Source organism: Ambystoma mexicanum, chromosome 14 (assembly GCF_040938575.1).
Source record: "Ambystoma mexicanum isolate Mex_15411 chromosome 14, UKY_AmexF1_1, whole genome shotgun sequence".
Taxonomy (NCBI): domain Eukaryota; kingdom Metazoa; phylum Chordata; class Amphibia; order Caudata; family Ambystomatidae; genus Ambystoma; species Ambystoma mexicanum.
In genome coordinates this window covers 13,004,054-13,016,264 of record NC_090940.1, presented here as the reverse complement: position 1 = coordinate 13,016,264, position 12,211 = coordinate 13,004,054, and the positions used below count along the sequence as shown (strand labels likewise).

At 47.7% G+C, this 12,211-nt stretch overlaps 1 protein-coding gene across 1 annotated transcript in view; it reads left to right on the top strand.

Annotated features, from left to right (window-relative positions):
• TTC6 (tetratricopeptide repeat domain 6) overlaps nucleotides 1–12,211 on the top strand; it is a 1,171,050-nt gene that overhangs the window by 648,548 nt on the left and 510,291 nt on the right. Inside the window, exon 21 of the mRNA XM_069638410.1 lies at nucleotides 6,833–6,973. Within this exon, the coding sequence (XP_069494511.1) occupies nucleotides 6,833–6,973 (141 nt within the window). The remainder of the gene's footprint in view (nucleotides 1–6,832; nucleotides 6,974–12,211) is intronic.

The following is a 12,211-nucleotide window of genomic DNA, read 5'->3' as shown; positions in this document are numbered from 1 at the left end:
TAAAACCTAGCGAGTGTGTAATCGCTAACTTTGCGAGCGCAAGGCAGCGAACCTTCTAATAATTAATTAAATAACTCTTCTTGTTGCATTGCGCATACTAACTATTACTTTGCGTGTTCTACTGCCTTTCTCTGTTTGTCAGTCTGAGTGAAGGATGTGCGTTCATCTTACCCTAGAGTAAGGAACCCAGCAAAACATCTGTGCGTTGTGTGCATGATTCCGTTCAGTGCCAATATCATTAGACCTGCACACCAGGGGAAAGCCTTTCCTTCAGATGTAACCGCGGTATCCATGTACAGGCTCAGAGAGTGGCGCGGTACGCGTGTGAAGGAGAGCGGCGTAGCACGTTGTGAAGAGGAGCTCCACATACGTTTGAGAGACTTCTGAAGTGGAGGACTAAAATAGGCATAGCTCTTAATCTTTTTTTAATCTGTATTAATTCTGAATTGAACAAAACAACTTGGATATGACATAATAGCTGTATAAAGATATTAGATCTTGGGAATCATATTAACTTGAACATTTTTAGTGGTTTTTCCTCTTTTCTTGTTTTATGTCTAATGAGAATTGTACTGTTTTCTCTAATCTAGTGATTTTTATGTTTTAATGATGTTCTTGTTTTATTTTTGATTAGTTATGTTGTGTAAGGTTTCTTTTAAACTATGGGCCTCATTACACGGATGGCGGTAAGGGTTTACCAGTACCGGTAAGGGTACCAGTGCCAGGAAAACCCTTACCGCCTTACTATGAGGTCCCTTTGTGGGACCCTACCTTAACGGCTGGTTTTACCAGCCGTAAAGGACGGGACCCGCAAAGGGATCTAGGAGGTAATTACGGTACTGCAATTTGCGGTACCGTAATTACCGCCTTCCCCATTCCCATTGAGCCCTATGGGGGCAAAAATGGGAATGGGGAAGGGCCATGGTGAATGGGGAATTACCGCCCCCACACACCTTGGAATAGGGCGGTAATTCTGCCATTCACCATGCCGGACTCGGTAAAATACCGGCGGCAACCATGGCGCTAATAGCGCCATGGTTACCGCCGTCAGTGTAATGAGGCCCAATATATGCAACAAAAACATTTTTTTTTTTAAAGTTGACATTTTCTGAAATTACAATAAACTGTTGACTACATTAATAGTTCGTAGAGACAAAACGTTTCTTACAACATTTTGTCAGGATTTATAGTTTGAAATCCACAATTCAACTATTTTAGTAGCATATTCGAGATTTCTTGTGTGGAAGGAATGAGTTAAGTGAGCAATAGTTTCTATGGACATCTCTACACATAAAGAGAAGAGGATTACAGAACCTAGAGGAGTAAAAGTTGAGTCAGCCTGGTTCTTTTAGTTTTGTTTTTGAGAATAGACATTCAAAGGAGAATATTTTCTTACAGCCTTTCAGCAGAAAGCAAAGGCTATCAGGTACTATTGGGTTTCATGGGGAGTATTCGCTGGAAGGTTAGAAAACCACCAGCACAGTAAAGTTAAATGTGTGTATGTTTGTCTGCAGGTCAGAGAGAGTCATCAAATCCAGTTCAAGGATCCAGAGGGCAGCAAACAGGACCTGGTTTGTTATTTTATCCACTTCCCCTTTCCCCTCTGGGTTGTCAACCCTGCAATTTTTGATTAGAGGATTGCAGAGAGGGCGAACCAGGGTGGTCTGTGGGGCCAGTGTCTGCTCCTGCAGGAAGTAAGAACTAGTACCTGATAGAAGTCACTGACTTATTTGTGACACAGGTCATCTGGTTGTATGCAAATCCCCATCAATCAAGTGTTTAATTCCTCGGGTCACTGACAGGTCTTTTTCACGTGATGAGTACAGTCCACCGCATGCCTCTTATACATTCTACCTTCTAGCAATTTCTTCAGAGTTGCAGACCTAAGTTTAGACTCTGTGGTTGGACAGAGCAAAAGTGCAAATTGTATTCCTGCTTGTAAGCTTTCGATATAAGTTAGTGATCAATTTTACTTCTGGGTCTTAATGAGCATATCCAACAAAGCATTCTAGAGCCTCTTGTGAGCCCTTCCATTTTCTAGGCACTGCCATCATATTCCTAGATACTCACACAATTGGCCAGTTTATGGCCGAGTAGAATCATTATGGCAAGGCCTGAAAATGGCCTACCTCATGCGTACATAAAACGCAAAACTGCTGGCTATGCAAATGCTTGTTTTCCCTTTGTCTGCGCATTGAAGAAGTGGCCCAACCACATGCAACTCAGTTTTGCCCTGGCCAGCAATGGGAACTTTCGAGTGCGAACTGCGAGGCCAAGTCACCCCGGCACCGGAACACAACACACCCCAAACATTTGCAGGCCTTTTTCTGCCACATCCCCGAGTTGCAGCTTGATTCCCTAGGCACATGCTCCGAAACATATATGAGCATGCCACCTTGCGCATAGGGAAAGCCTATAAATACTGAAAACATATTGTTTCCCTAAATCAATGTATGTTCCCAATGAATGCACGGAACACAAATCCCAGTACTGCGGTACTGTTAAAATATGTCAGCCCAAACGTCAGCTACTGTGTACAGTGCTCTGCTGCTCTCCAGCCCAAACTCTGGCTACCGTGTACAGAATTCCACTACTCTCGAGCTGGGGCAGCGCTACTGTTTAAAGATGCCAGCCGCGCTCCGCTGCTCTCCAGCCCAAATGCTGGCTACTTTGTACAGCGCTCCGCTGCTCTCCAGCCCAAACGCTGGCTACCATGTACAGCGCTACCCGTCTCTCCAGCCTGAAAGCTGGCTAGCGTGTACAGCACTCCGCTCCTCTCCAGCCCAAATGCTGGTTATCTTGTACAGCCCTCTGCTACTCTTGATCTGAGGCAGCACTACTGTTAGAAAATGCCAGCCACGCTCCGCTGCTCTCCAGCACAAATGTTGGCTACCGTGTACAGCGCTCCGCTGCCTTCCAGCCCAAATGTTGGCTGCCGTGTATAGCGCGCCGCTGCTCTCCAGCCCAAACGTTGGCCTTCGTGTACAGCGCACTCCTGCTTTCCAGTCCAAAGACTGGCTACCGTGTACATCGCTCAGCTGCTCTCCAGCCCAAACACTGGCTACCGTGATATTTGCCACCTGCTTGAAGAACATGACCTTGTTGTCCACGGTCTCACTGAGACATGGTTCACAACCAGCTCTCTCACCAGCTTTGACATACTCCTACCTGACGGCTACAAGATACTCTCCTTGCCCAGGCCCAACCGCTCTGGAGGAGGTGTGGCCCTTATCTTTCCTGAGTGGATTCCTGCCTCTGTCACTCCTACGCAGACCTACTCCTCTTTTAAATGCCTTGTATGCCGGCTCTCTCTCTCTCCTAACCATTCCCTTACTGTGGCTACTATCTATCGGCCACCTGATAAGATCTCTTCCTTCCTCTCTGAGTGGGCGGACCTCTCCTCCTCACTCTTGGCCTCAACCACTCAACTCCTCTTTCTTGGAGACTTCAACATCCTCCTGGATGCCTCCTATCCCCCCTCCGGACACTTTTGTGACCTCTGTGACTCTCTCTCACTCTCCATTCTCCCCTCTGGCCCGATTAATTCTGCAGGGCACACTCTTGATGCTCTGGTCTCCTCTGATCTTCCCCTCTCTGTCCCTCTCTCCACTCCTCTCTCGTGGAGTGATCACTTTCTCCTATCCTCCCACCTCACCCTCAATACCCCTCAGGCCAAGCCACCTTCATCACTGTGACCCTCCTTCTCGGTCATCTGACCCATGAAGCGCATGTCAGTTGAGGCTTTCGCCGCCAACCTTCTCATCCCCTCCTCCCCCTTTGGCTGACTCTCACCCTGACACAGCCACCTCCACGCTCCACTCTGCTATATCTGATACTCTAGATATCCTTGCCCCTGTCATGAGAATCTGCCTGAAGCCCAAAGCTAAGTGTAACTCCTGGTATGACTCAGATCTCGTCACCCTAAAATGCAAGTGCAGGGTGGCCGAGAGGAAATGGCGTGCTTCATGTTCATCCTCTGACAAACTGACATGCCGCCTTCTGCAAAGGCAATACCGGCTCTCCGTTCTCGCCAAGAAGAGAGCCCATATCCAAGCCCGCATCTCTGCGGCATCTAACTCGGCTTACCTCTTTAAAATCTGCAAGGAACTGGCCAATCCTGCCGCACTCTCTACCTCTCCTGTCCCCTCCCAGGCCCTCTGCACGGCACTGGCTTCTCACTTAATTTCAAAAACTCAGGACATCCTGTCCTCACTCTCCTCCTATCGCCTCCCCCCCTCTATTCCCTGCACTCCCTCTGGCCCTTCTGCAGCCACCCCTTCTCCCTCCTTCTCTGTCTTTCCCCTTTTCTCTGCAGACAAGGTTTCTCGACAAGTTGATCTATGAAAGTCTCGTCGAAACAGGTAAACCCCTGTTCCTCCAAAGCTATCAAGGACCACATCGACTCCCTGGCTCCTGCCCTGGCTGATTTCTGCAATCACTCCTTCGCCACCGGAGTCTTCCCATCCCCCCTGATGCACTCCTTTGTGCACCCTCTTGTTAAGAAACCCTCTGCTGACCCCTCCTGCCCAGCTAACTATCGCCCAATCTCCATCACTCCCTTCCTGGGCAAGCTTCTGGAGAAACTAGCCATCTCCCATCTTAATCTCCACACCGAATCTGTTGGTTGTCTTCATGACCATCAGTCTGGCTTCAGGGCTGCCGGAAGCATGGAAACTGCTCTCCCGAAAATCTGTGAAGACCTACTCTCCAACCTTGACTCCAACACCCCTGTGTCCTCATCTTGCTTGATCTCTCTTCTGCCTTTGACACTGTCAATAATGCCATCCTGCTCAACCGACTCCGTGACAACCTGGGTATCACTGGACAGGCTCTGGCATGGCTGATTTCTTTCCTCTCCAACCGACCCTCCCAGGTCCAACTCGGGTACTTCCTCTCCAATATCTGTTTCTCTACCTGTGGTGTCCCCCAGGGGTCTAACCTCTCTCCCTGGCTGTTCAACCAATACTTGGCACTCCTTGTCCATTGCATAGCCGCTCTCTGCCCCAACTTTAAGTGCTATGGGGATGATACCCAGCTCCTTTGCAGGCTACCCTGGGCCTCCGCCTCTACTTCCCTCATCTCTGACTGTCTGTCTGCTATCCATGAGTGGTGTGCCGCCAATGACCTCTGCCTTAATGCCAGTAAGACTGAGATTCTACTCATCGGCACACCCACTCCCTCCTTCCCTGCAGCTCTCTGGCCGGTCTCCCTTGGCGCTCTTCCTGCTCCCACCTGCAAGGCTAAAAACCTTGGGGTCATCTTCGACTCCACACTCTCGTACTCGCCTCACATCTCGGACATCTCTAAGAAATCACACTACCAGCTGCACCCCCTCAGAGGTATTCTTCCTTTCCTCTCCTTCCTCCAGAAGCTCACCTTCTCCAGAGCTCTGGTTCTCTCTAAGCTGGACTATTGCAACAGTCTCTATCTTAATCTGCCTGCCTCTACTCTCCGCCCTCTGCAACTTATCCAAAACAGGACTGCAAGACTTGTCCTTGGCCTCAAGCCCAGGGATCGTATCTCTCCAGGACTGAAATCTCTACACTGGCTCCCAGTGGCTGCTAGGATTAAGTTCAAAATGCTCTGCATTGTCCACAAGGCCTTCTGGGGCCTGGGGCCGCAATACCTTCAACTCTCTCTTTCCAAATACCTTCCTTCTCGGGCTCTTCACTCATCTGCCTCCAACTCCCTCAGGGTTAGTCGCTTCCCCAAGCAACGAGTGGGTGGTCGAGCTCTCTCTTCAGCAGGGGCCTCCCTCTGGAACAGCCTTCCTGTCTCCCTGAAACTTGAGGAGAACCATCTGCGGTTCCGGAAACACCTCAAAACCTCCCTCTTTGCTTCTGCTTTCTCTGCCTCTCTCCCCTGCTGAAATTCCTGGCTAAAACTGCACTGGTTGCCTGGCCACCCTTTCTGATCTTGGGTCCAGGCCAGGCCCCACTTTTTGCTCACCTGCCCTGCCCCCCTGGCAACTCCCCGCACCTGGGGACTGTTTTCTGTATCCCTACAGTCCCCTAGCAGCACTTATGTCTGCTCTTACCTGGCACTTGTCACCATCTGGCTGCTTTTATTTATCTTATTTATTCTTCTAGCCCTTGCACAGCACTTTCCCCCTCTCCCTTCCCCCAGGCACTTTTCCCTTCTCCCCATCCATGCACTTGCGCGATCTGAATGACACCTGGCCTAGTAGGATCGTTGCCTGTTTCCCACTGTTTCCCCTCCCTTACCTCGTCGCGCCTTGAAACACTTGTGTATGGGCGCGTTATAAATGCCATATCATATCATATCATACCATACAGCACTCTGCTGCTCTCTAACTAAGGCTGCGCTTTTAATGACGAAAATACAAATTTGTATCTAGCTTTACGTCGAGGCTAAATGATTTTGTTAACCTTTACATGCATTTTTAACTGTTTGCAAACATTCTCTGTAGAATCCTCTGTAAGCCCATGATGTAAGGTGTGTTATGTTGGTTATGAAAAAGTGCACCTTTACCATGGCATTCATCTCTGAAAACTGCCCACCAGCTCCCTCTGACATTGTGAGGCCCTTGGTCATTGTGTGCACCCTGAAATTGTTCTGTCCACATCTCTCAAAAAGTGCCCTGGCCTCTCCCAAAATGATGTTTCCTATTAACGCACCATACATCCCCGCCACACCCCACTTCACACTGTGTTCTCTCTGGGAGATATTATTCCCATGCGTTTTTCCTTGTCAATCACCAAAGGCCTTTGGCTGAAGTTTGCCAATTAAAGATTGAAATTGTAATCTGTGAATTCCTCTGAAGACTGGCTCTTCTAATCTCAGTCCTACTCTCTCTCTCTCTCTCTCAAAGGTGTACTTGAGCCGTGCCGCCTTCTACGGTTGCAAGGAGAGGTTCACGAAGGCAATTCTAAACTGCAATGAGGCTATCAAAATAGAGCCTAACAGCGTGAGAGCGTATCTGTACCGTGGAGCACTGAAGTACTATGCAAAGGTGAGACTCTAGCTATGAATACTGGGCCAACATAAGCACTGATCCATGAAGCACTATGCAAAGGGGAGAGTGTAGCTATTCAGTCATTCATTTTAGTCATTTGGATAGCGCCTTTCACCATAATGATGGTGCCAAAGTGCTGTTTGGTTGAACGCCTTCGGAGGGACCAAAGTCCAGATTTTGGAAGCTTGGGAGGTGCTATGTTATGTGAGGGTGGCCAAGACCCTTCTAGTCTCCCGTGTCTGACTGGTCTGTGGATGGGCGCAGCAGTGGGAAACTCGGACCAAACAGAGTGGATTGTGTTTAAGGAGACAGAGGATTATGTAGGAAGCTAAAAGTTTGATTTTTTGTCTTTAAAGGTAGCTTCATTCTTATGGCAGGTGTGGTGTGCAACAGTGTTTGTGCTATATGTGAGTGCAGGGTGTGTGAAATGGGCCCGCGCCTGCTGTTAGATTTTGAAGCTGCGAGGGGAGTGAATGGGTTATCTGTACAAACAACAATGCGTACATCCTGGGTTCTGTCTATGTACAAAGAGTAGTGCTACGTATCACCTAGATTCAAAAGGAGAGCCGGCCCTAAAATACATAGAGAGATGTAATGTGCATAAAATCAGGAAAACGCCTAGATTTAAAAGGGGAGCAGGGCCTAAAATACATAGAAAGATGTACTATGAACACATTTAGGAGACACCTAGGTTTAAAGGGGAACATAGCCTAAAATACATAGAGCAGACTTTGAGTGATTGATTTTTAGAAAACTGTATGTAATATGTTGCTACCTTATATGATTAGGCTAAATGCAGAATATGGCGACTGTACACAAATAGGCCAAATGCTGAATAAGGCTGCCTTAAACAATTAGACTAAAGGCAGAATATGGCGACCGTACACAAATTAGGCTAAATGCAGAATATGGCGACCTTACACAAATTAGGCTAAATGCAGAATATGGCGACCTTACACAAATTAGGCTAAATGCAGAATATGGCGACCGTACACAAATAGGCCAAATGCTGAATAAGGCTGCCTTAGACAATTAGACTAAAGGCAGAATATGGCGACCGTACACAAATAGGCCAAATGCTGAATAAGGCTGCCTTAGACAATTAGACTAAAGGCAGAATATGGCGACCGTACACAAATAGGCCAAATGCTGAATAAGTCTGCCTTAGACAATTAGACTAAAGGCAGAATATGGCGACCGTACACAAATAGGCCAAATGCTGAATAAGGCTGCCTTACACAATTAGGCTAAATGCAGAATATGGCTACCCTACACAGTTAGGGTAAATTCAGGATATGGCTACCCTACACAGTTAGGGTAAATTCAGGATATGGCTACCCTACACAGTTAGGGTAAATTCAGGATATGGCCACCTTACACAATTAGCCTGGATGCAGAATGTGGCTACCTTACACAATTAGGCTAAATGCCGAATATGGCTATCATACATTATTGAAGTATAAGTGTACCAAATAGCATCTCTGTGAAAGTTCATTTTAGAAGTGTGTCCAATAGCCTCTCTGTCCTCTAGCTGATGTTAGAATTCTGACTAATAGCGTGCCCTGGCGAATTTAGAAGTGTGCCCAATAGCCACTCTGTGAAAGTTGAAATAGAAGTGTGCCCAATAGCCACTCTGTGAAAGTTGAATCTAGAAGTGTGCCCAATAGCCGCTCTGTGAAAGTTGAAATTAGAAGTGCGCCCAATAGCCTCTCTGCGAAAGTTGAATTTAGAAGTGCGCCCAATAGCCTCTCTGCGAAAGTTGAATTTAGAAGTGCGCCCAATAGCCTCTCTGCGAAAGTTGAATTTAGAAGTGTGCCCAATAGCATCTCTATGAAAGTTGAAGTAGAAGTGTGCCCAATAGCCGCTCTGTGAAAGGTAATTTTAGAAGTGCGCCCAATAGCCTCTCTGTCCTCTAGATGATTTTAGAAGTCTGACTAACAGCGTGCCCTCGTGAATTTAGAAGTGTGCCCAATAGCATCTCTGTGAAAGTTAAAATTAGAAGTGTGCCCAATAGCCACTCTGTCCTGTAGCTGATTTTAGAATTCTAACTAATAGCGTGCCCTGGTGAATTTAGAAGTGTGCCCAACAGCCCCCCTGTCAAAAGTTGAATCTAACAGTGTGCCTAATAGCCTCCCCGTGAAAAGTTGCATTTGAAGTGTGCCCAATAGCCTCCCTGTGAAAAGTTGCATTAGAAGTGTGCCCAATAAGCCTCCCTGTGAAAAGTTGCATTAGAAGTGTGCCCAATAGCCTCCCTGTGAAAGTTCATTTTAGAAGTGTGCCCAATAGCCTCTCTGTCCTCTGGCTGATTTTAGAAGTCTGACTAATAGCGTGGCCTGGTGAATTTAGATGTGTGCCCAATAGCCCCTCTGAGAAAATTAATCTTAGAAGTATGCCCAAAAGCCTCCCTGTGCAAGACTTGAATCTAGAAGTGCCTGCACCCGATATCCTCCCTGTGTAAAGTTGCATTTAGAAGTGCACCTAATAGCATGCGCACTTGAATTTAGAAGCGTGCCTAATAGCTTCTCTGTGCTAAATTGAATCCTGAAGTGTGCCAAGTATCCTCTCTGCGCAAAGTTTAACTTAGAAGTGTTCCAAACATCCTCTCTGTGCAAAGTTGAAGTTAGAAGTGTGCCTAATTGCGTGCCCTAGTTGAACTGACAAAGTGTCTCTAATATCCTTCTTTGCAAAGTTTAATTTAGAAGCGTATCTACTATCATCACTATGTAATGTAGAATTTAGAAGTGTCCCTAATAGTCTAATATCCCCCCTGTGAAAAAAAATTGAATTTATAAGTGTGCCTAATAGCATGCGCACTTGAATTTAGAAGCGTGCCTAATAGCCTCTCTTCGCAAAGCTAAACTTGGAAGGGTACCTATTATCCTCTCTGTGTACACAATATCCCTCTCTGTGCAAAAGTGGGACCTTTAGCGTTGAGTTATTGGTCACATATAGAAGCATCCCTAATATGCGATCTGTAAAAAACTCAAATGTAGAAATGTGCCTAATAGCGTGCCCTAATTGAATTTAAAACTACCATTAGAAAGTCCTCCTAAACTCCACTAAACTTTCCCACTAAACCCCAATTAGAAAGTCCTCCTAACCTCCACTTAAAAGTCCACCCAAAAGCATTCCTTTGCTACATTCAATCTCTCCCTAATAGCTTACCTGTATTCCTTCTTGCTACAAGAAAGTCAACCCAACAGCGTAACTGTGCTGTAGTCGCAACTGAATAGGCCGCCTTAACAGCTTATCCTAAGGTGTAGCTACACTCCAAAACAACCTAATATCTTCATCCTAGTTACAATTAGTACACTAAAACCTAGAATAAGCGAATAATATCACTCAGCTTTGTGGAACCCAGAAACCAAGACTAATCTCACCCAGGGATATAGCTGAACTTATAAAGTCCATCATAAAGTGTAAGTTGCACCTGAAACAACACTTAATAGCAGCTACTAACCATGAGTGCACCCAATCCACCAAGGTCGGCCGGAAAACGTAGACCGCCTTCACTCGCCGGTCAGCCTTGCCCCCCATCTCCTCCTTCCCAAATCATCCCACCCTCCTTCACATCCCCTACTCATCCCCTTTCCAAACACCAAGCCAGAGGAGCACGATGGTGAGCCAACCACCCTAAAACCACTGCTCCCCCGAATCCCACCTCCAACCAACCTACGTTGATCATGCCCACTCCCCTCACCATCATACCTGGCACTCCATGCCCTGCAATCATGCACCCCCGCTTTTCCCACTAAACCCCACAATCATCCCCCTCCGACCACACCCATTCCCCTCCCTGAAAACCGCATGCCTAGCCCTAGCAAGAACAGAAGCCTCATCCCTCTCCCCCTCTGACTCCCCTACCCTCTCACACACACCAATCGCAACAAAGACACTAGAGAGGAAACGTACCTGGTCCCCCTCAATCTCTCAGCACTCATCACCTCCCCTGTCTCGTCTCACCACTTCATTCCCCCATTCACCACCATCCCCCCTTGCCTCACCCTTCCTGAAACCCCTCTCCCTCGTTTTCTCACCGACCGCAACTGAAACTCCTAATCGCACACACCCCACCTCCAAATCCCCCAGGCCAAACCCAATCACCCTAACACACGCATCCATCCACTCCCTCCCGAAACCCGCCAACCTCTCTGCTCGCCCACTCTTCCCACCGATCATCACCCTCCCCACCCCTCTCCAGTTTCCACCCTCTCCGTCCTAGCCCCCCTCCGCTGCAGCTCCAACACCAACCTCACCTACAGAAGTGTCCTGCATCCTATTCAATGCCCGATCCGTAGCAAAAAACAGACACAGCATCTTTGACCTCCTCGCCTCTGACAAACCAGACCTGGTTTTCATCACCAAGACCTGGCTCTCTGACGACTTCGCCCCAATCGCCAATGAAGCCTTCCCCCCTGACTACTCCCTCATCCCACTGAACCAACCCTCTGGAGGATGGGGAATAGCATTCGTCTTCAAGTCTCACTTCCACGCCTCAATCATAGACAACCAACCTTCCATTCCTTCCTGCGAATCACTCCTCGTCAAACTATCCTTCTGCCCGTCGTTTTCACACAGTTTCCTAATAATCTACAGACCCCCTGGCTACGATAGTCAATTCTCAAACAACCTCTGCGACTCTATTGCCACCCTTCAACTAAACCACTCCAACCTCACCCTTCTTGGAGACTCCAACATATGGCTTGACATCCCCACCAACCCCATGACTCACTCTCTGGTTGACGGTCTAGACGCAATTAACCTCCAACCCCACATAAACGGTCCGACTCACTATAAAGGACACACTCTTGATGCCATATTTAGCTCCCAGAACCTGATACATCTAAACCCCCCCACCCCTATCATCTGGTCCGACCACTTCATTGTTTCTTTCGCCATTCGCTCACCTGACCCGCTTCCCGTACTCGAACCTGAACCTCTGAATCTACACAAATGCTGGAAAAAACTAAAAATCGTTCCTGACTTAGCTGACGCACTCCTCCAGTCTCCTCCACCTATCTGCCAACTCAATAAACAACTAACCCCCGACGCCTTCGACGCATGGCTTAACACCTCAGTAATGCGGCTCACACCCTCTTGCAAACCAGCACCTGCCGTGGCCTCTTCTCTAGATGGTTCACACCTGATTTGAAGACCACTAAACAACTATATAAATACCTAGAACGCAAGTGGCAGAAAGACAAAACCCAAGAGAGCAGAGCCACTTTGGCCCGA